This window comes from Diadema antillarum, unplaced genomic scaffold (assembly GCF_040938485.1).
Source record: "Diadema antillarum isolate AM-2024a unplaced genomic scaffold, OU_Dant_1.0 seq00001766_RagTag, whole genome shotgun sequence".
Taxonomy (NCBI): domain Eukaryota; kingdom Metazoa; phylum Echinodermata; class Echinoidea; order Diadematoida; family Diadematidae; genus Diadema; species Diadema antillarum.
The window spans coordinates 69,003-94,027 of NW_027272447.1; the positions used below are offsets into that span (position 1 = coordinate 69,003).

General features: G+C 37.3%; 1 protein-coding gene across 1 annotated transcript; it reads right to left on the reverse strand.

Moving 5' to 3' along the window:
- Window positions 1–23,859: 23,859 nt before the first annotated feature.
- On the reverse strand, window positions 23,860–24,673 carry LOC139712162 (uncharacterized). The gene is made up of 2 exons (XM_071624000.1): window positions 24,646–24,673; window positions 23,860–24,602 (listed from the first exon to the last, which is right to left on the reverse strand). The coding sequence occupies exons 1-2, from the start codon at window positions 24,671–24,673 to the stop codon at window positions 23,860–23,862; spliced, it is 771 nt and encodes a 256-aa protein (XP_071480101.1).
- Between the last annotated feature and the right edge of the window lie 352 nt (window positions 24,674–25,025).

Here is a 25,025-nt window from a genome sequence, read left to right on the forward strand (position 1 = left end):
TTATAATTACTTGAAACTAGTTAAAACCAGTTGAAACCAGTTGAAAAAAGTTAAACCTACTTGAAATCAGTTAGTTAGAAACAGAGACCAGTTGAAAACCAGTGAAAACATGTTAAAACCAGTTTAGACATTTCAAACAAGTTGAAACCAGTTGAAACCAAATGAAATCACTTGAGATCAGTTGAAACTACGTACTTGAAACCAGTGAGAACCAGTTGAGACTAGTTGAACCCAGTTGAGATACATTGAACCAGTTAAAACCAGATAAAACCAGTTGAGACCAGTTCAAAGCAGTTGAAACCAGTTAAAACCAGTTGAAACCAGTTGAGACCAGTTTGAAATAACTTGAGATCAGTTGAAACTAGTCCATACCGGTTGAGACCAGTTCTAACCAGTTGAGACCAGTTCAAAAAAAATTTGAAACCAGTTGAAACGAGTTAAAACCAGTTGAAACTAGTCAAGAAAAGTTGAAACCAGTTGAGACCATTTGAAACTACTTAAAACCATTTGAAACCAGTTGAGATCAGTTGAAACATGTTGAAACTACTTGAAACTAGTTAAAACCAGTTGAAACCAGTTACAAATAGAGACCAGTTGAAACCAGTTGAAATTGCTTACCCCACCCCCACTTTTAATGTCAGGCCCCTAAGGCCTGGGCCACTATGTGAGTGGTCAGATGAGGTTGCTAACCTCCTATGCTACACATTTATACCGACCCCAGTGTGGCCCACGCCGTTTCAATGTCTCAAAATAACGAAAATACAAGGATATGTAGCATTTTATATATAACGTTTGTAAATGGCAGGAAACACCTACATTGTCACTTTAACTGTCAGGCCCTTTTACAGCCTGGGCCACTATGTGAGTGGTCAGATGAGGGTGCTAACATCCTACGCTACACATTTACAGCGACCCCAATGTGGCCCAGGCCGTTTCAGTGTTTGTTTGAAATAAAGGCAGTATAAGGTTATGTATACATCATTTTATATGCGATCTTTGTAAAAGCTACACAGTTATACCGACGCAAATATGGCTAGGCCGTTTTAGTATTTCTTTTTTTAAATAAAGGCATTACAAAGTTATGTAGCATTTTATATATGCGACCTTTGTAAATGGCAAGAAGCACCTACATTGCCACTTTAACTGTCAGGCTCCTACAGACTGGGCCACTATGTGAGTGGTCAGATGAGGTTGGCATCATTTTAAGCTACACATTTATACCCACCCCAATATGGCCCAGGCCGTTTCAATGTCTCAAAATAACGAAAATACAAGGATATGTAGCATTTGATATATAACGTTAGTAAAGTGCAAGAAAACCTATATTGTCACTTTAACTGTCAGGCCCTTACGGCCTGGGCCACTATGTGAGTGGTCAGATGACGTTGTTAACATTCCAAGCTATATATTTATGCCGATTTATACTGGTCATTTATACTGATACATTACATTTCAATACATTGTGTCACTTGATTTCCTAACATACGCTTTCTTAAAGTTCCTGAAGTTTCTTAGTTTCTTTTCAACTTCTGAATTCCGTCATTATAAGAAATGACAATTTTGTTTCTTTGGAACAAAATAGCTTTCTTATTAGTTTGACAATATTGATGGGTTTGTTAAAAATCATTTTCAATACATTGCGTCATTAGTAGTAATGACGCAAATATAAGAAACCATAGCACACGCGATTAAATATTAAGAAGAAAAAAGACATTTCATTCCTTCTGCTACTTTCAAATAGTTTGGTACTTGTTTCAAACTGCAAATGATTAGACTATCAAGCATCTGAAATTGGTCATTAATCAGTCACTTGATTTCATAACATACTCTTTCTTGAAAACCAATGATTTCGCTTACCTTGCACGAAAATTTGATGGTTTTACGTTGCAAACGAACTCCCACCCGTTTGCAATGTAATGTACGATTTAACCAATAACGAACAAAATAGCTTTGGAACCAGATTGACAAAATTGACGGGTTTGTTACAAATCATTTTCAATACATTGCGTCATTAGTAGTTATGACGCAAAGATAAGACACCATAGCACACGCGATTAAAGATCAACAAGAAAAAAGACATTTTATTCATTCTTCTACTCTCAAATACTTTGGTACTTGTTTTAAACTGCCAGTAATTAGACTATCAAGCATCTTAAAACGGTCATTTATCAGTCACTTAATTCCGTAACATACTCTTTCTTGAAGTTCCTGAAGTTTTTTAAAGTTTCTTTTAAACTTCTCAATTCCGTCATAATAAGAAATGAAAGTTTTGTTTCTTTTGAACAAAATAGCTTTGTAATCAGATTGACAAAATTGACGGCTTTGTTACGAATAATTTTCAATACATTGCGTCATTTACTAATGACGCAAATGACGCAAACGACGCAAAAATAAGAAACCATAGGACGCGCAATTAAAGAGTTAGAAGGAAAAAGGCATTTCATTCCTTCTATTACTTTTAAATACTTTGGTACTTGTGGCAAGCTGCGAGTAACTAGACTATCAAGCATCTTAAATTGGTCATTTATCATTCACTTGAATTCATAACATCCTGTTTTTTTGAAAACCAATGATTTCGTTTCCCTTGCACGAAAATTTGATGGTTTTACTTTGGAAATGGTTTCAATCAAGTTGGCAATGTAATGTACGATTTCCCCAATAACAGATTCTTTATTTCGTCGAACCTTCCCCGGATTTCTAGCGAGTAACATAAATCGACATAAGAAATACAAGGAATTTTCTCTCCTTGTACAACACATCGAATATACTGCCCGATGTTTCTTTACTTTGCGTTGTTACTGCCAAATACCCAATTTACTGGGAATTCAATGAAACTTTCAGTATGGACTAATTTGATTTCATCACCGTTATAATGCCGAGACTCATTACACACACTAATTTCTCAACTGGTTTCAACTGGTTTGAACTAGCCTCAACTGGTTTGAACTGGTTTCATCTGGTTTCAACTGAATTGAACTGATCTCAACTGGTTTTAACTGGTTTCATCTAGTTAAACTGGTTTTAACTGGGTTCAACTGGTGTCAACTAGTTTCAACTGATCTCAAGTATTCAAAAAGTTCAACCCACAAAAACAAAAGGTTTACAAAATAGAGCGTTCATCAAAAGACAATGGAAGGGAAGAAGAGAAACTTGTATTATAAAGGAAAGCAAGGGAGAGATGGATAAGTTTGAAAAGAAATGATGAAAGCAATTACTATAAAGAAATGCAAATTGAAAAAAAAAAGATAAATCAAACCTGGATGAATGCAAAGATGAATATCAAGGAAAGAAGTTGAAACCAGTTAAAACCAGTTGAGACCAGTTTAAACCGTGTAAAAAAAAGTTGAAAAAAATCGAGAACAGTTGAAACCAGATGAGACCAGCGGAAACTAGTTAAAATCAGTTAAAACCAATTGAAACCAGTCAAAATCAGTTGAAACCAGTTTAGATCAGTCGAAACCTGTTAAAATTACTTGAAACTAGTTAAAACCAGTTGAAACCAGTTGAAAAAAGTTAAAAATACTTGAAACCAGTTACTTAGAAACAGAGACCAGTTGAAAACCAGTGAAAACATGTTAAAACCAGTTTAGACATTTCAAACAAGTTGAAACCTGTTGAAACCAAATGAAACCACTTGAGATCAGTTGAAACTAAGTACTTGAAACCAGTGAAAACCAGTTGAGACTAGTTGAACCCAGTTGAGATACATTGAACCAGTTAAAACGAGTTGAGACCAGTTCAAAGCAGTTGAAACCAGCTAAAACCAGTTGAGACCAGTTCAAAGCAGTTGAAACCAGTTAAAACCAGTTCAGAACAGATCAAACCAGTTGAAACCAGTTGAGACCAGTTGAAATAACTTGAGATCAGTTGAAACTAGTCCATACCGGTTGAGACCAGTTCTAACCAGTTGAGACCAGTTCAAAAAAAGTTGAAACCAGTTGAAACGAGTTAAAACCAGTTCAAACTAGTCAAGAATAATTGAAACCAGTTGAGACCATTTGAAACTAGTTAAAACCAGTTGAAACCAGTCAAAATCAGTTGAAACCAGTTTAGATCAATCGAAACCTGTTATAATTACTTGAAACTAGTTAAAACCAGTTGAAACCAGTTGAAAAAAGTTAAACCTACTTGAAATCAGTTAGTTAGAAACAGAGACCAGTTGAAAACCAGTGAAAACCTGTTAAAACCAGTTTAGACATTTCAAACAAGTTGAAACCAGTTGAAACCAAATGAAACCACTTGAGATCAGTTGAAACTACGTACTTGAAACCAGTGAAAACCAGTTGAGAATAGTTGAACCCAGTTGAGATACATTGAACCAGTTAAAACCAGTTAAAACCAGTTGAGACCAGCTCAAAGCAGTTGAAACCAGCTAAAACCAGTTGAGACCAGTTCAAAGCAGTTGAAACCAGTTAAAACCAGTTGAGAACAGATCAAACCAGTTGAGACCAGTTGAGACCAGTTGAAATAACTTGAGATCAGTTGAAACTAGTCCATACCGGTTGAGACCAGTTCTAACCAGTCGAGACCAGTTCAAAAAAAGTTGAAACCAGTTGAAACGAGTTAAAACCAGTTGAAACTAGTCATGAACAGTTGAAACCAGTTGAGACCATTTGAAACTAGTTAAAACCAGTTGAAACCAGTTAAAATCAGTTGAAACCAGTTGAGATCAGTTGAAACATGTTGAAACTACTTGAAACTAGTTAAAACCAGTTGAAACCAGTTGAAATTGCTTACCCCACCCCCACTTTAAATGTCAGGCCCCTAAGGCCTGGGCCACTATGTGAGTGGTCAGATGAGGTTGCTAACCTCCTAAGCTACACATTTATACCGACCCCAGTGTGGCCCACGCCGTTTCAATGTCTCAAAATAACGAAAATACAAGGATATGTAGCATTTTATATATAACGTTTGTAAATGGCAGGAAACACCTACATTGTCACTTTAACTGTCAGGCCCTTTTATAGCCTGGGCCACTATGTGAGTGGTCAGATGAGGTTGCTAACATCCTACGCTACACATTTACAGCGACCCCAGTGTGGCCCACGCCGTTTCAGTGTTTGTTTGACATAAAGGCAGTATAAGGTTATGTATATATCATTTTATATGCGATCTTTGTAAAAGCTACACAGTTATACCGACGCAAATGTGGCTAGGCCGTTTTAGTATTTCTTTTTTTAAATAAAGGCATTACAAAGTTATGTAGCATTTTATATATGCGACCTTTGTAAATGGCAAGAAGCACCTACATTGCCACTTTAACTGTCAGGCTCCTACAGACTGGGCCACTATGTGAGTGGTCAGATGAGGTTGGCATCATTTTAAGCTACACATTTATACCCACCCCAATATGGCCCAGGCCGTTTCAATGTCTCAAAATAACGAAAATACAAGGATATGTAGCATTTGATATATAACGTTTGTAAAGTGCAAGAAAACCTATATTGTCACTTTAACTGTCAGGCCCTTACGGCCTGGGCCACTATGTGAGTGGTCAGATGACGTTGTTAACATCCCAAGCTATGTATTTATACCGATTTATACTGGTCATTTATACTGATACATTACATTTCAATACATTGTGTCACTTGATTTCCTAACATACGCTTTCTTGAAGTTCCTGAAGTTTCTTAGTTTCTTTTCAACTTCTGAATTCCGTCATTATAAGAAATGACAATTTTGTTTCTTTTGAACAAAATAGCTTTCTTATTAGTTTGACAATATTGACGGGTTTGTTAAAAATCATTTTCAATACATTGCGTCATTAGTAGTAATGACGCAAATATAAGAAACCATAGCACACGCGATTAAATATTAAGAAGAAAAAAGATATTTCATTCCTTCTGCTACTTTCAAATAGTTTGGTACTTGTTTAAAACTGCAAATGATTAGACTATCAAGCATCTGAAATTGGTCATTAATCAGTCACTTGATTTCATAACATACTCTTTCTTGAAAAAAAATGATTTCGCTTACCTTGCACGAAACTTTGATGGTTTTACGTTGCAAACGAACTCCCACCCGTTTGCAATGTAATGTACGATTTAACCAACAACGAACAAAATAGCTTTGGAACCAGATTGACAAAATTGACGGGTTTGTTACAAATCGTTTTCAATACATTGCGTCATACATTAGTAGTAATGTCGCAAAGATAAGAAACCATAGCACACGCCATTAAAGATCAAGAAGAAAAAAGACATTTTGTTCATTCTTTTATTTTCAAATACTTTGGTACTTGTTTCAAATTAAAGTAATTAGACTGTCAAGCATCTTAAATTGCTCAGTTGTCAGTCACTTGATTTCATAATGCACTCTTTTTTGAAATTCAAGTTTCTTTTAAATCTCTGAATTCCGTCATAATAAAAAATGAAAGTTTTGTTTCTTTTGAACAAAATAGCTTTGCAATCAAATTGACAAAATTGACGGGTGTGTTACAAATCATTTTCAATACATTGCGTCATTAGTAGTCATGACGCATTGCGTCATTAGCAGTAATGACGCAAAGATAAGACACCATAGCACACGCGATTAAAGATCACAGGAAAAAAGACATTTTATTCATTCTTCTACTCTCAAGTAGTTTGGTACTCGTTTCAAACTGCAATTAATTAGACTATCAAGCATCTTAAATTGGTCATTTATCAGTCATTTGATTTCATAACATACTCTTTCTTGAAGTTCCTGAAGTTTCTTAAGTTTTTTTTTAATTTCTGATTTCCGCCATAACAAGAAATGAAAGTTTTTGTTTCTTTTGAACAAAATAGCTTTGTAATCAGATTGACAAAATTGACGGGTTTGTTAGAAATCATTTTCAATACATTGCGTCATTAGTAGTAATGACGCAAAGACAAGCGATTAAAGATTAAGAAGAAAAAGACATTTCATTCCTTCTGCTACTTTCAAATACTTAGGTACTTGTTTCAAACTTCAAATGATTAGACTATCAAGCATCCTAAATTGGTCATTTATCAGTGACTTGGTCTCATTACATACTGTTTCTTGAAAACCAATGATTTCGTTTAACCTTGCACGAAAATTTGACGGTTTTACGTTGTAAACGAACTCCCACCCGTTTGCAATGTAATGGTACGATTTAACCAATAACGAATAAAATAGCTTTGAAATCAGATTGACAAAATTGACGGGTTTCTTACAGATCATTTTCAATACATTGCGTCATTTGTAGTAATGACGCAAAGATAAGTAACCATAGCACACGAGATTACAGATCAAGAAGAAAAAAAGACATTTCACTCCTTCTGCTGCTTTCAAATACTTTGGCACTTGTTTTAAACTGCAAATGATTAGACTATCAAGCATCTTAAAACGGTCATTTATCAGTCACTTAATTCCGTAACATACTCTTTCTTGAAGTTCCTGAAGTTTCTTAAAGTTTCTTTTAAACTTCTCAATTCCGTCATAATAAGAAATGGAAGTTTTGTTTCTTTTGAACAAAATAGCTTTGTAATCAGATTGACAAAATTGACGGCTTTGTTACGAATAATTTTCAATACATTGCGTCATTTACTAATGACGCAAATGACGCAAACGACGCAAAAATAAGAAACCATAGGACGCGCAATTAAAGAGTTAGAAGGAAAAAGGCATTTCATTCCTTCTATTACTTTTAAATACTTTGGTACTTGTGGCAAGCTGCGAGTAACTAGACTATCAAGCATCTTAAATTGGTCATTTATTATTCACTTGAATTCATAACATCCTGTTTTTTTGAAAACCAATGATTTCGTTTCCCTTGCACGAAAATTTGACGGTTTTACTTTGGAAATGGTTTCAATCCCGTTGGCAATGTAATGTACGATTTCCCCAATAACAGATTCTTTATTTCGTCGAACCTTCCCCGGATTTCTAGCGAGTAACAAAAATCGACATAACAAATACAAGGAATTTTCTCTCCTTGTACAACACATCAAATATACTGCCCAATGCTTCTTTACTTTGCGTTGTTACTGCCAAATACCCAATTTACTGGGAATTCAATGAAACTTTCAGTATGGACTAATTTGATTTCATCACCGTTATAATGCCGAGACTCATTACACACACTAATTTCTCAACTGGTTTCAACTGGTTTGAACTAGTCCCAACTGGTTTGAACTGGTTTCATCTGGTTTCAACTGAATTGAACTGATCTCAACTGGTTTTAACTGGTTTCATCTAGTTAAACTGGTTTTAACTGGGTTCAACTGGTGTCAATTAGTTTCAACTGATCTCAAGTATTCAAAAAGTTCAACCCACAAAAACAAAAGGTTTACAAAATAGAGCGTTCATTAAAAGACAATGGAAGGGAAGAAGAGAAACTTGTATTATAAAGGAAAGCAAGGGAGAGATGGATAAGTTTGAAAAGAAATGATGAAAGCAATTACTATAAAGAAATACAAATTGAAAAAAAAAGATAAATCAAACCTGGATGAATGCAAAGATGAATATCAAGGAAAGAAGTTGAAACCGGTTAAAACCAGTTGAGACCAGTATAAACCGTGTAAAAAAAGTTGAAAAAAATCGAGAACAGTTGAAACCAGATGAGACCAGCGGAAACTAGTGAAAATCAATTAAAACCAATTGAAACCGGTCAAAATCAGCTGAAACCAGTTTAGATCAGTCGAAACCTATTAAAATTACTTGAAAGTAGTCAAAACCAGTTGAAACCAGTTGAAAAAGTTAAAACTACTTGAAACCAGTTAGTTAGAAACAGAGACCAGTTGAAAACCAGTGAAAACCAGTTCAGACATTTCAAACAAGTTGGAACCAGTTGAAACCAAATGAAACCACTTGAGATCAGTTGAAACTACGTACTTGAAACCAGTGAAAACCAGTTGAGACTAGTTGAACCCAGTTGAGATAAATTGAACCAGTTAAAACCAGTTGAGACCAGTTCAAAGCAGTTGAAACCAGCTAAAACCAGTTGAGACCAGTTCAAAGCAGTTGAAACCAGTTAAAACCAGTTGAGAACAGATGAAACCAGTTGAAGCCAGTTGAGACCAGTTGAAATAACTTGAGATCAGTTGAAACTAGTCCATACCGGTTGAGACCAGTTCTAACCAGTTGAGACCAGTTCAAAAAAAGTTGAAACCAGTTGAAATGAGTTAAAACCAATTGAAACTAGTCAAGAATAGTTGAAACAAGTTGAGACCATTCGAAACTAGTTAAAACCAGTTGAAACCAGTTGAAACCAGTCAAAATCAGTTGAAACCAGTTTAGATCAATCGAAACCTGTTAAAATTACTTGAAACTAGTTAAAACCAGTTGAAACCAGTTGAAAAAAGTTAAACCTACTTGAAATCAGTTAGTTAGAAACAGAGACCAGTTGAAAACCAGTGAAAACATATTAAAACCAGTTTAGACATTTCAAACAAGTTGAAACCCGTTGAAACCAAATGAAACCACTTGAGATCAGTTGAAACTACGTACTTGAAACCAGTGAAAACCAGTTGAGACTAGTTGAACCCAGTTGAGATACATTGAACCAGTTAAAGCCAGTTAAAACCAGTTGAGACCAGTTCAAAGCAGTTGAAACCAGCTAAAACCAGTTGAGACCAGTTCAAAGCAGTTGAAACCAGTTAAAACCAGTTGAGAACAGATCAAACCAGTTGAAACCAGTTGAGACCAGTTGAAATAACTTGAGATCAGTTGAAACTAGTCCATACCGGTTGAGACCAGTTCTAACCAGTTGAGACCAGTTCAAAAAAAAATTTGAAACCTGTTGAAACGAGTTAAAACCAGTTGAAACTAGTCAAGAACAGTTGAGACCAGTTGAGACCACTTGAAACTAGTTAAAACCAGTTGAAACCAGTTGAGATCAGTTGAAACATGTTGAAACTACTTGAAACTAGTTAAAACCAGTTGAAACCAATTACAAATAGAGACCAGTTGAAACCAGTTGAAATTGCTTACCCCACCCCTACTTTAAATGTCAGGCCCCTAAGGCCTGGGCCACTATGTGAGTGGTCAGATGAGGTTGCTAACCTCCTAAGCTACACATTTATACCGACCCCAGTGTGGCCCACGCCGTTTCAATGTCTCAAAATAACGAAAATACAAGGATATGTAGCATTTTATATATAACGTTTGTAAATGGCAGGAAACACCTACATTGTCACTTTAACTGTCAGGCCCTTTTACAGCCTGGGCCACTATGTGAGTGGTCAGATGAGGTTGCTAACATCCTACGCTACACATTTACAGCGACCCCAATGTGGCCCAGGCCGTTTCAGTGTTTGATTGAAATAAAGGCAGTATAAGGTTATGTATACATCATTTTATATGCGATCTTTGTAAAAGCTACACAGTTATACCGACGCAAATATGGCTAGGCCGTTTTAGTATTTCTTTTTTAAATAAAGGCATTACAAAGTTATGTAGCATTTTATATATGCGACCTTTGTAAATGGCAAGAAGCACCTACATTACCACTTTAACTGTCAGGCTCCTACAGACTGGGCCACTATGTGAGTGGTCAGATGAGGTTGGCATCATTTTAAGCTACACATTTATACCCACCCCAATATGGCCCAGGCCATTTCAATGTCTCAAAATAACGAAAATACAAGGATATGTAGCATTTGATATATAACGTTTGTAAAGTGCAAGAAAACCTATAGTGTCACTTTAACTGTCAGGCCCTTACGGCCTGGGCCACTATGTGAGTGGTCAGATGACGTTGTTAACATTCCAAGCTATATATTTATGCCGATTTATACTGGTCATTTATACTGATACATTACATTTCAATACATTGTGTCACTTGATTTCCTAACATACGCTTTCTTAAAGTTCCTGAAGTTTCTTAGTTTCTTTTCAACTTCTGAATTCCGTCATTATAAGAAATGACAATTTTGTTTCTTTTGAACAAAATAGCTTTCTTATTAGTTTGACAATATTGACGGGTTTGTTAAAAATCATTTTCAATACATTGCGTCATTAGTAGTAATGACGCAAATATAAGAAACCATAGCACACGCGATTAAATATTAAGAAGAAAAAAGACATTTCATTCCTTCTGCTACTTTCAAATAGTTTGGTACTTGTTTCAAACTGCAAATGATTAGACTATCAAGCATCTGAAATTGGTCATTAATCAGTCACTTGATTTCATAACATACTCTTTCTTGAAAACCAATGATTTCGCTTACCTTGCACGAAAATTTGATGGTTTTACGTTGCAAACGAACTCCCACCCGTTTGCAATGTAATGTACGATTTAACCAATAACGAACAAAATAGCTTTGGAACCAGATTGACAAAATTGACGGGTTTGTTACAAATCATTTTCAATACATTGCGTCATTAGTAGTAATGACGCAAAGATAAGACACCATAGCACACGCGATTAAAGATCAACAAGAAAAAAGACATTTTATTCATTCTTCTACTCTCAAATACTTTGGTACTTGTTTTAAACTGCCAGTAATTAGACTATGAAGCATCTTAAAACGGTCATTTATCAGTCACTTAATTCCGTAACATACTCTTTCTTGAAGTTCCTGAAGTTTCTTCAAGTTTCTTTTAAACTTCTCAATTCCGTCGTAATAAGAAATGAAAGTTTTGTTTCTTTTGAACAAAATAGCTTTGTAATCAGATTGACAAAATTGACGGCTTTGTTACGAATAATTTTCAATACATTGCGTCATTTACTAATGACGCAAATGACGCAAACGACGCAAAAATAAGAAACCATAGGACGCGCAATTAAAGAGTTAGAAGGAAAAAGGCATTTCATTCCTTCTATTACTTTTAAATACTTTGGTACTTGTGGCAAGCTGCGAGTAACTAGACTATCAAGCATCTTAAATTGGTCATTTATCATTCACTTGAATTCATAACATCCTGTTTTTTTGAAAACCAATGATTTCGTTTCCCTTGCACGAAAATTTGACGGTTTTACTTTGGAAATGGTTTCAATCCCGTTGGCAATGTAATGTACGATTTCCCCAATAACAGATTCTTTATTTCGTCGAACCTTCCCGGATTTCTAGCGAGTAACAAAAATCGACATAAGAAATACAAGGAATTTTCTCTCCTTGTACAACACACCGAATATACTGCCCGATGTTTCTTTACTTTGCGTTGTTACTGCCAAATACCCAATTTACTGGGAATTCAATGAAACTTTCAGTATGGACTAATTTGATTTCATCACCGTTATAATGCCGAGACTCATTACACACACTAATTTCTCAACTGGTTTCAACTGGTTTGAACTAGTCTCAACTGGTTTGAACTGGTTTCATCTGGTTTCAACTGAATTGAACTGATCTCAACTGGTTTTAACTGGTTTCATCTAGTTAAACTGGTTTTAACTGGGTTCAACTGGTGTCAACTAGTTTCAACTGATCTCAAGTATTCAAAAAGTTCAACCCACAAAAACAAAAGGTTTACAAAATAGAGCGTTCATTAAAAGACAATGGAAGGGAAGAAGAGAAACTTGTATTATAAAGGAAAGCAAGGGAGAGATGGATAAGTTTGAAAAGAAATGATGAAAGCAATTACTATAAAGAAATGCAAATATGTCGCTTATATGACGTGATGAACAGGTATCAAGAGTGACGTGAACTTAAAGTGAAAACATACCCCGGGGGTGGGGTGCCACTACGTGATCGTCGTAATCAACGTCGTGATCGTCCTCATCGTCTTCGTGAATGTCGTCATCGATATCGTCTTCGTGATCTTCGTCATCGTGATCATCGTCATCGTTTTAGTGCTCATCATCACCGATATCATCTTAGTGATCGTCGTCATCTTTTTTTCGTCGTCATTGATGTCGCGATAGTCAACATCGTCTTCGTGATCGTCGTCATCGACATCGTGATCGTCTTCTTGATCGTCGTCATCGACGTCGTGATCGTCGTAACCGACGTAGGTTTTGTAACCGTAATTGCGTCGTCCACTTCTTTATCATTAACAATTGACGTGAAATTCACGTAGTGAATACATTGCTATGACGTGACGAACACGTTAAGAAAACCGATATAAAATTAATGTCATAAGTACATCTCTAACAAGACGTGATAAATACTCACAAAAGTGACGTCAAATTTACGTCAGAAATACATGGCTAATATGACATGATGAACCCGTAACAAAACTGACGTGAAATTCACCTCATAAATATGTCGCTAACATGATGTGATGAATACGTCAATAAAGTGAAGTGAAATTGAAGTCATAAATACATCGATGATATGACGTGATGAAGTAACAAAACTGACATAAAATTTACGTCATGACTACGTTGCTGACAAGACGTGATATATACGTCGCAACGTGACGTCAAATTTATGTCATAAATACATCGCTAATATGATGTGAAGAACATGTAAGATAACTGATGTGAAAATTACGTCCTAAATACGTAGGCCCTACTTCGCGAACTTGACGTGATGAACACGTCACTAAACTGATGTTAAATTTACGTCATAAATACATCGCTAATATGGCGTGGTGAACACGTGACAAAAGTGAAGTGAAATTTATGTCATAAATACGTCGCTAACATGATGTGATAAACATGTCGCAAAAGTGACGTGAAATTCATGTCATAGATAAATCACTTATATGACGTGAGGAACACGTAACAAAACTGACGTGAAATGTGTAGCATTTGATATATAACGTTTGTAAATGGCAAGAAGCACTTACATTGCCACTTTAAGTGTCAGGCCCCTACTGCCTGGGCCACTATGCGAGGGGTCCAATGAAGTTGCTAACATCATAAGCTATATATTTATACCGACCACAATGTGGCCCAGGCTGTTTTGATATTCTTTTTTAAATAAGGGCAATACAAGGTTATGTAGCATTTCATATGCGGCCTTTGTAAATGACAAGAAACACCTATATTGCTACTTTAACTGTCAGGCCCTTACGACCTGGGAAACTATGTGAGTGGTCTGATGAGGTTGCTAACATCCTAAGCTACATATTTATACCAATCCCAATGTGGCCAAGGCAGTTTTAGTATTTTTTTTTTAATAAAGGCAATTCAAAGTTATGTAGCATTTCATATGCGACCTTTGTAAATGACAAGAAACACCTACATTGTATACACTAAGTTTCAAGAAAATATCTTCAGGCAATGAATACATATGGAAAAAATAGTGAAATTTTACATATTTGACCTTGACCTCTTGACCTTTGATCTTGAGCATGTGTACCCAAAAGTTGATGGGCACAACTTCATTCCCTAATACACATACATGCCAGGTTTCATTAGGATACCTCAAAAGGTTTTTTAGTTACGCTTGCCACAAAATTCATTACGGACGGACGGACGGACGGACGGACGGATGGACAACCCGAAAACAATAATGCCTCCGGCACCACTTCGTGGCGGAGGCATAAAAAAAGGGTCCTCAGCTCATCTCTTCCCGTCCACTTCCGGGTTTCTCCAGCTGACAAGCAAACAAAAAAGGTCTTCAGAGAAAAAACATAAACTTACCGCCGCCATACTTCAAGATCCCTATCTATTTCTATATTAGTGCCACTTACGTACTTCCGGGTTGAAAAAAAGTGTGGGGGCCCAAAGTGATGACACCGGATGTATTCCTTTGTATGGTGCACAAAAAGTGTGGGGGCCCGAGCCCCCACAGCCCCCACGGCTGCGCCCGCCATGACTAAAACGGACTGGGCCACAGTGGGATCGGTGTAAATGTGTAGCTTAGAATGGAAACAACCTCATCTGACCACTCACATAGTGGCCCAGGCCGTATGGGCCTGACAGTTAAACTGACAATAATTTATAGGTGTTTATTGCCATTTACAAACGTTATATATCAAATGCTACATATCCTTTTGTATCTTCGTTATTTTGAGGCAATGAAACGGCCTGGGCCACATTGGGGGTGGATATAATGTGTAGCTTAGGATATTAGCAACCTCATCTGACCACTTACATAGTGGCCCAAGGTCGTAGGGGCCTGACAGTTAAAGTGGCAATGTAGGTGTTTCTTGCCATTTACAAAGGTCGCATGTAAAATGCTCCATAACCTTGTATTACTCTATTTAAAAAAAAAAAAAAATACCAAAACCGACTGGGCCACATTGGGATCGGTGCAAATGTGTAGCTTACTATTGAAGCAACCTCATCTGACCACATGGTGGCCCAGACCGTAGGGGCCTGACAGTTAAAGTTTCAACTGGTTTCAACTGATTTTAAACTGGTTTAACTAGTTTTAACTGGTCTCAACTGGTTTCAACTGGTTTCAACTGGTTCCAACTAATTTCCACTGATTTTAACAGGTTTCAAATGGTTTCAACTGGTCTCAACTGGTTTGAACTGGTCTCAACTGGTTTGAACTGTTCTCAACTGGTTTGAACTGTTCTCGACTGGTTTAAACTGGTATCAACGGGTTTCATGTAGTCTCAACTGGTTTCAACTGGTCTCAACTGGTTTTAACTGGTTTGAACAGGTTTGAACTTTGCGAAATTAGTATCTGTAATGATTCTCTTCATTCTTAATATACGCGAAATTGTGCTTCTTTCTCCAAACTACTTCAAATCGAATTAACGTTTAATGAAAGTTTCCCTGAATTGCCTGCAGATTTTATATTTGACAGGAATAACGCGTAGGACAGAAACATCGAGGAAGCATTTTCGTTGTGTTCTTGAAGGAGAGAAAATTCCCTTGACTCGTTCTGTCGATTTTTTTCTACTTTGTAACTCGCTGGAAATCCGGGGAAGGTTCGACAAAATAAAGAAATCAATTATTGAGGAAATCGTAAATTACATTGAAAACGGGTTTGTGAACCATTTCCAACGTAAAATCGTCAAATTTTCGTGCAAGGTAAACGAAATAATTGGTTTTCAAGACAAAGAATGTTATGAATTCAAGAGAATGATAAATGACCAATTTAAGATGCTTGATAGTCTAATTACTTGCAGTTTCCCACAAGTACCAAAGTATTTGAAAGTAATAGAACGAATGAAATGCTTTGTTTTCTTCTTGATCTATAATTGCGTGTCCTATGGTTCCTGATCTTTGCGTCAGGACACAATGTAAACCTATAGTAATTAAATGTCAAAACGTTTTCACACACCGCGAATCTCGTACAAAACTCCTTTGTTAAAAGGAAACAAATTAAATTGTGAATTTTGTTCTCATTTCTTATGACGCATTCCACAAGTTTAAAAGAAACTGAATGAATACAAGAAAATAGTGATTTTATAGCCTGATTTTGATTTTCCAAATTAAGATCAAAGTAGACAATTTGGTTCACGATCATGTTTTAAATCGAAATTATTCTGTGTAATGAGTCTCTCCATTATTACGATGATGAAATCGAATTCGCAGAATTTTGAAAGTTTCATTGAATTCCCAGTAAATTTGGTATTTGGCAGTAATGACGCAAAGTAAAGAAACATCGGGAAAGTATACTGTATTCGATGTGTTCTTCAAGGAGAGAAAATTCCTCGTATTTGTTCCGTCGATTTCGTCGATTTTTGTTACTCGCTACAAATCTGGGAGAGGTTCGACAAAATAAAGAATCCGTTATTGGGGAAATCGTACATTACATTGCAAACGGGTTTGAAACTGTTTCCAACGTAAAACCGTCAAATTTTCGTGCAAGGTAAAAACGAAATCATTGGTTTTCAAGAAACAGTATGTTATGAAATCAAGTGACTGATAAATGACCAATTTAAGATGCTTGATAGTCGCAGTTTGAAACAATTACCACAGTATTTGAAAGTAACAGAAGGAATGAAATGTCTTTTTTCTTCTTGATCTTTAATCGCGTGTCCTATGGTTTCTTATCTTTGCGTCATTACTACTAATGACGCAAAATAGGCCTATTTTAGATTATATGTAACAATGTGTGAAAAACATACCGCGAATTGTTTGAATCAGGTACAAAGATCTTTCTTCTTTGTTGAAAGGAAAAAAATCATTAAATTGTGAATTTTATTTTTCATTTATCATGACGTAATTCACAAGTTTTAAAGAAACTGCGTGAGTACAAGAAAATAGTGATTATATAGCATGACTTTACAAATTAAGATCAAAGTGGCCAATTTGCTAACATGACGTGATGAACACATAAAAAAACTGACGGCAAATTCACATCATAAATCGCTAATATAGTCATACGTGATGAACACGTAACAAAACTGACGTAAAATTTACGTCAAAAATACGTCGCTAACAAGACGTGATAAATAGTCGCAAAGCTGACGTGAAATTTACGTCATAAATACACCGCTAATATGACGTGATGAACATGTTACAAATGTAAACTGAGATATACGTCACAGATATGTCGCGAACATGACGTGATGAACACATCAAAATCTGAAATTTACATCATAAATACGTCGCTAATATGACATGAAGAACACGTGAAATACGTCGCTAACAAGACGTGATAACTCCGTCCGAAAAGTGATATCAAATTTATGTCAAAAATATATTGCTAACATAACTGACGTGAAATTCAGACCCTAAATACGTCGCAGATATGAGGTGATTAAAAGATAATGAAAGTCACGTTCTAAATACGTCGCAAATTTGATGTGATGAACACATTATAAAACTGACGTGAAATATGTCATAAATGAATCGCGTGATGAAATTCATGTCATAAATCCATTACGTATATCCATATGACGTAATGAACACGTTACACAAAACTGACGTGAAATTTACGTCATAATTGCGTCGCTTATATGACGTGATGAACACGTATCAAGAGTGACGTGAAATTAACATGCTAGAGCTAGTGTGCCACACCCAGGGGGTGGGGTACCATTACGTGATCGTCGTCATCGACTTTGTGATCGTCGTAATCGACGTCGTGAATGTAGTCATCGACATCGTCTGAGTGATCCTCGTCATAGACCTCGGGTGGTATTCTGAAATCCTTCCTAGGAAGACATTTCTTCCTAATTCAGGATTTTTTCCTAAGTGGTATTTTCAAAATCCTCCTAAGTTTCTTCCTAAGTAGACTTAGGAAGAAACTTAGGAAGGGGCGGGAATAAGCAAATTTCTGACTAAAGCCCGCCGCACACTACACGATTTTGCCCGGATTCACCGGTCTTAAGACCTTAAGACTAGAAGTGTGACGTCAGAGCCTTGTCAGTCTCCAGTCTTAAGACTCGGTCATAAGCTCAGTCTTGAAGATTCAACATGTCGAATTTTCACGACTGGTCGTAGACTGTGACAGCCAATCACGATTCAGCATTGTACTGACGTCAAAAAGTATCGATACCACGAAGCAAAGTAATGGCTACACTATAGTGCGACGCTATTGTATAGCGTTAGCGCGAGCGATCGAGCGAGCCGTGCAAATCAAAATGGCTACATTTTGGACACAGGAGAGAGATGAAAGACTGCTTGAGCTGTGGGAGGAGCACACTTGCCTATACGCGGTAGCAGACCCCAGCTACGCCGACAGAGAGAAGCGGAATAAAGCGGTCCAATTAATTGCAGCTCTTGTTGGTTGTACAGGTTAAGAATATTTTTTAATTCTATTCTTTATTTACTAAAACACGTTAATTTGCAGATTCCGCACGCTCTGCTATCTATCTCGTTTAGGCTGTCTGCTCGGCATGGTTCCCGGGCTAGTAGCCGGCTAGTGATGCAGACGTGTCCGCAGCCGCAGGGATGTGGACAGGGCCAGGGCGACTGAGTGGCAATGCATGCTTCATATCGTCGTGGTTGACTGATGAAAATAATTATGTGCTGCCTGACCTGTATACTTGTAGACTTCTCTAAAGTGTATTTTAACATAGACAGACTAGTCTAGATTTAAACGTTAGGCCCTAGGCATGACAGTATTGTTGGTTGGTTGCTTTTGTTGGCATTTCTATATGATTATGAACTATTTCTATCCTAACGTTAAAGATTGAGAGTATTCATATGAGTGTGTGATGACCGATGATTAATTGTAACCAAAAGGATTGATCACTGATTTTAAAAATTCAGTCACACACACACACACAAAATTCACATTATGCAGTTCAGCTCACAAAACTAGCGAAAACTAAAAAGACCAATGTTACTCCGCATGCCCATTCACCCAACACTTTTGATCACGGGATTCACAGGACGTAGGCTTATTCTACTAGGATGTACATTACACAACACAAATACTTTGGTACACTCTGAACTGGTATACAATTCAATTGAAATCTGGCTGTGTGTAACCAATTTATTCGAGAGACCTCGGCCACCAAAATTCCAGATGCTGCACTTAGTATTACAACGTGGCGTGTCTACAATAAAGGCAATTTAAAAGAATTAGGCTTGACACAATGATACCATGATAGGGAAGCTGTGGCACTGTTTATATAGCGGAAGGCCGCCGCTTAAACTGTTACATTAACACTCATCAATGGCCGACAAAATCGAGACTAAAACAGAAACATTTTATAGACTACGGATTAGCCTACCCTAATCCCTATGCAAGGTTGAATACAATCAGTCAGTAGCCTACGCTTAACCAGCGGGGACTAGTATAAACAGCGTACTAACTAGTCTACTACTGTAACGTTACCACATAGTAATATTAAAGTAACAGTAGTTACAACTACAGGCACTGTTTATACATGTATAGCGGGAGGCCGCCGCTATAATACATTACATGTATGGATTGTAGTAATTTATTTACACGCATGGTGTACTACAGTACCACCAGGTAGACACTATATTAAGGTAATGAGAAAAGTCTAACACAGCTAGGACCTAATAGGTTCTATGTTAAAGCTACCTGTACCACTACCAGTATCACTGTAGGATAGTCCAGCACTAGCGGTTAGCAGTGCCAGTACAGTAGCAGTACTAACTACCGTTAGCACGGTATGCCGGTGTAGCAGTCCGTCAACGGTACTAGGCTAACATATAGGCGCTAACATAGGTTAGAAAGTAGAATTTAGAAATCGTTCGTAGAAGAAAGCAATGGCCGCTGACGATGAAACTAGGAGATTGGTATTCACTGTCCACTGATGTACACTGCTGTGCTGGGCGCCGGTGTCGTCGAACAAAACGGGAACAACTATACTAGAAGTCAAGTAACTAAAACCTACTAAGGAACCCCCGTGCACGAGTACTGCAATGATGGCAGGTTCAGACGTCAATGCCTAGCCTTTATATTTGATACACAGCTGCTGCGCCTAGGCTAGGGCGATGGCATGACCTATGAAAAACCCTGGTAGATTCTAGTTGTAGTAGTAATGAATTCATAGCGTCACAGAAGTGCCTGCTATTCCGAGGCTTGAATTATTCAAAATAATACTCAATCCAAAAATAAATCCATCATCAGAATCAGTATAGACAACTGCAGAACACAACTAGAATCTACGTAGACCGAGTAGGTGACCTACAGTGAAGTAGTGTAATCTCAGAAGTCAAAACTCATCACTTATGACAGCTATAGCTAGGTGACTGAAGCACAAGCACGTGCCAGAAGCAGAATTGTGACAGACACTAGTACATGGTGATCACTCTTCGAAAGTTAACAGCAGGAATAACTAAATTTTGGGGGGCATGCAAACTTAACTTGGCAAAACTCTCATCAGCAATGGCCAAAACAGCAAAAACTATTTTGATTGGCTGTAGAATACTGCATACATTACGTAACTGTCAAATGATTGACTGTTATAAAGTAATTATTCATTATAGTTGCTAATTTGCATATAAGCCAGACATCACGGGACATTGCAGACAGGAAGTGACCTGGGCATCTAGGGTATGTCTAGCTTGCAATGGTTGTACAATGTATGTACACACAGATATTAAGCAGCCATCTACAGTAGATATTGAAAAGCTATGTACACTTGTAACTGTGTATGTGTGTGTTAAACCTATGAACAGCAGTGTATATGCACACTGCACTCCTTGCTGACAGTTTAAACAAAATGACAAAAAAAAAGATGCACTGCATAATCCTCTTTATGCGTTCCAGACATGTTGAGCTCCTACATCTCTAACCTACTTACTAAAAGAAAAAGAAAATAAATAGTATCTGGGGGTGTTTCATCAACGTTTGTCAGCGCTGACAACTGTCAACGCTGACAATTTCAATAAAATCCTTGGTTTTGATTGGCTGAGATGCTCTGGTCACTGACTGTTACTATGGTAATTCAAGTTTTCAGCGCTGATAAACGTTGATGAAACACCACCCCCAGGTCTAGAGTAGACTAGAGATAATCAAGAAAAATAAACAAGAAAGAGAATACCAAACAAAAAAAAAAAACAAAAAAATCATTCAAACTCACACACAGTCCCCCCCCCCCCCCCCCCAGTTTACGGTACTTAGCATGTTGGCTGTAAATGTTTGGCATTGACTAAAAAAAAGACACAAATACATACCCACACATAAACACACACCCACACACATGCAACTAATAATTAGGCCTATATGTGGAAAAACAAAATTACCAAGGTCATAACGTCGACGCTCATACGAACCGTCATATAAATCCCTCTATGTCAAATTCGGTAATTTTTCGAATTGCAGATTTTGCCGTTTTAGGAAAGCCGAGCACACACTCTTTTCTCTCACAAAAATTTGAAACCGGATTTTGTTGTTTAAGAAAGAAATTTTATATCGGGCCTACGACATTTGCCTGATTGCGAATTGGCTGTAGGCGCTCATCCGAACCATCGTATGCTATTCATATAGGTGTACGTCGGTGTGGGTTAACGCGAAACTCCGGGTCGCGCTCAGAGAAGGGGTGTAGTATCGCCAGGTCAGAATACACTGTTTAACCACTTTTAGCTTGATACAAATTAGATGCAAACTGATTTTATCTAAGCTATATTTTCTAACCTCAACAGGGATTTTTGTTTACATTATTAAACAGAACACTCGTCTGACGCCTGAAGCGTAATTCATGTAAAAAAAAAAAAAAATCAGAGGAACCTCTTAACCCCCCCCCCCCCCCCCCCGAAGCAGTGTTCATCATGCATGTCAAAACTAGACTGTGTACGTATTTTTTACTACAGTTTATCAAATTAAGACACAGAATAGGATACGACGGTTCGGAGAAAGCGCTCAGCAAACTGTCATATCACCCCGATACGTCAGTTTGCTGAGAGTGCGATCTCCGAACCGTCGTTTACCGGTTATTCGACTCTTTCTGTGCGGAAGACTTTCGTTTTGTGAACGTAGCAATACATCATTGTAGTTTTATTCAGAAATATTTTGATGTACATATTATGTTATACGAATCGTCTGGAATTTGCCTTTCTCTTCATATTAATAAAAAAAATCGGGAATAAAAGCAAGAATTTTCTTCAAACTAGACTTGAAATGAACCCCAAACTTCAACGCGTTTGTTTTTCTCGAAATCGTGTTCTCGCACACCGCTGACTAATACGAAGGTTCGGATCAGCGCAGATGGTATAGGCTATAAAAGTGTTTGTACCGTAATTATATGTGATCGCGTGTACGTGCGTTTCTAAATGAAATAAAGGATATAGATAGAAATTAAAAGACTTCTTGAATGATGGAAAAAAGTGGGATTTAACTGTTAAGGGTAAAGAACTTTTACTTAAAACATTTTTAGTCCCGAAATTTCAGTCGACAAGCTAGAGGACACATAAAAGGACACATAAAGAAACACTTGCGTCAAGTTTCCAATGATTTATTCTATTTGTACATCATGTACGTGTAGGTGATCCAAACATAGTTCAAAGGATACAGGTCAAAGTGCTTCTGTTCCAGCCTCTCAAACCAAAATCTTTTGGATATATAGGACATAATATGATATGACATGTCTTGTCCTATATTATTTACATAATGATATTAGCTTGGAGAGATACTACTCCTGGATACTTAAGCAGTTCAATAAAATAGCATATCTTCAAACGTAATGTAACATTCTCAAATTCGAATTCTTATGTCAGGAAATTATGTTTTAACCTTAAGAGATGCTCAAATTTTATTTGTACATCATGTACATGTAGGCCTACAAAACATATACTAGTGTAGTTCAAATGATACAGTTCAACGTGCTTCTGTTTCAGCCATTCAAACAAAAACCTTTTGGATATATAGGACATAGTAATAGGACATGTTCTGCCCTATATTATTTACATAATGATATAGCTTGTAGAGATACTACTCCTGCATACTTAAGCTGTTCAATAAAATAGCATCTTCAAACGTACATTCTCAATTTCTAATTCTTTTGTCAGAAAATTATGTTTCAACCTTAAGAGATGCTCACATTCATTTGTAGTCTTTAACTTGTTCAAAGGTCCAAAAGTAAGTTTGTGAACACATTATACGTTGCACTGAACAACCCCAATTCTTCACCTCTATGCCCCCAACGAAGTTTTTGTTTTTTGTTTATTTCATCTGTCATTCGCGCAAAGACCTTTAATGTGTGGTTCCAAAAATACACATCATACTTTCTATCAACATAAAGACCTGTGACGTGAAAATATTTTCACATTATTGTACTTTAACAATTTCGAAATTTCCATGACTCTCAACAGAAAAAGAAATTTCCCAGCGCACGACCAGTCTACGAACGCAGTTTAGCCGCCTTCGTCGTCAACCTTCAAGTGGATCTTCGGCCAAGCAAAACACCCCTCGGCAGACATGGATCCTGAAGAACCTAGCCTTTCTGGAACCACACATTAGATCACGGTCTTCTGTGTCAAATCTGAAGGTAACATGTATTTCCAATGAATTCATAATAATCATAATAAATTATCATAGAATTTAGCACAACGGTACCTTGAAACATACACATGTATTTCCGATCTGAATTTGGTTCAAATTGTACATCTCGCCACAGAAGTTACATTGTTCACCAAACAATTTGGTGGTATATTTGGGTGCATCAAAACACATTAATGCAATTGCAATGATCGTAGAATTGTATAGCAAGATACAATTAAACCATATCTTGTTGCCATGCAACCGCTCCATCAGCGGAATTGACATAGTCTTTCAGGGTCTCTCGGATGGTCTTCGAAGCAATGGAGACATTCGTTGTTCTCCCCACATTCCTCTTTGGTAGTGTGGCTGAGGAACGCCATGTTCCCGGGATGAAGGTGTGAGAAACTGGGTTTTCAGCGTCAATTATGTCTGGTGGCGAGTACACATGTTTCGCTGACTTGTGCGTGATGAGGAAATTGTGTAGGGCACATGCGCAAAGTACGATGTTGGTCACTTTTTCAGGGCTGAGGGCGATAGAGGTCAAGAAAACTCGAAACCTGTTCGCCAATATGCCAAAGGCATTTTCGACTACTCGGCGCGCCCGGCTGAGTCGGTAATTGAATATGCGCTCATCTGCAGTCATGTTCCGTCGTGCGTAAGGTTTCATGATGTTCTCCCTCAAAGGAAAAGCCTCATCTGCTACGAAACAGTAGGGAACTTGCACAGCATCATTGCCTGGAAGGGTTGCAGCATCAGGGATGTTCAGGAGATTTGCGTTTAATGCCCTACAAAGAGAGCTTTGAGCAAACACACCTCCATCAGACATGCGCCCGTTTGTACCGACATCCACATACAGAAACTTGTAGTCTGGCCCTACAAGTCCAAGAAGCACAACGCTGAAGGAGTGCTTATAATTAAAAAACGTAGAGCCGCTGTTAGCTGGTGGTCGTAATTGCACATGCTTTCCGTCGAGAGCACCTAGACAGTGCGGGAAGTTCCATCGGTCTTGAAAATGGTTTGCGATCTCTTGCCACTCTTCCTGTGTTCATGGCACCTGTAGAAGAAGAAAAATCAATGGTTCATAAATTGTTCTCATTCTTTTTAAATACACATACAGATCAATGAAGAAATGTCCGTCATCCTTGATGAGGTAGAATCGCCACCACCTGAATGCCAAGGTACTCAAAGTACTGCGTCAGAGTCACCATTTCCAACTCCCTCCAAAAGGAAGAAGGAAAAGGGAAAAGGAAAAAACACCGAAGATGAAATCATTTCAGAAATAAGGACTGTAATGAGATCAATAGAGTCTGAAGAGGACCAGGACGTCCTCTTCGGACGTTACATAGCAGGTGAATTGAAGGAAATAACTGACAAAAAAGTTAAATTGGCACTCAAACTGAA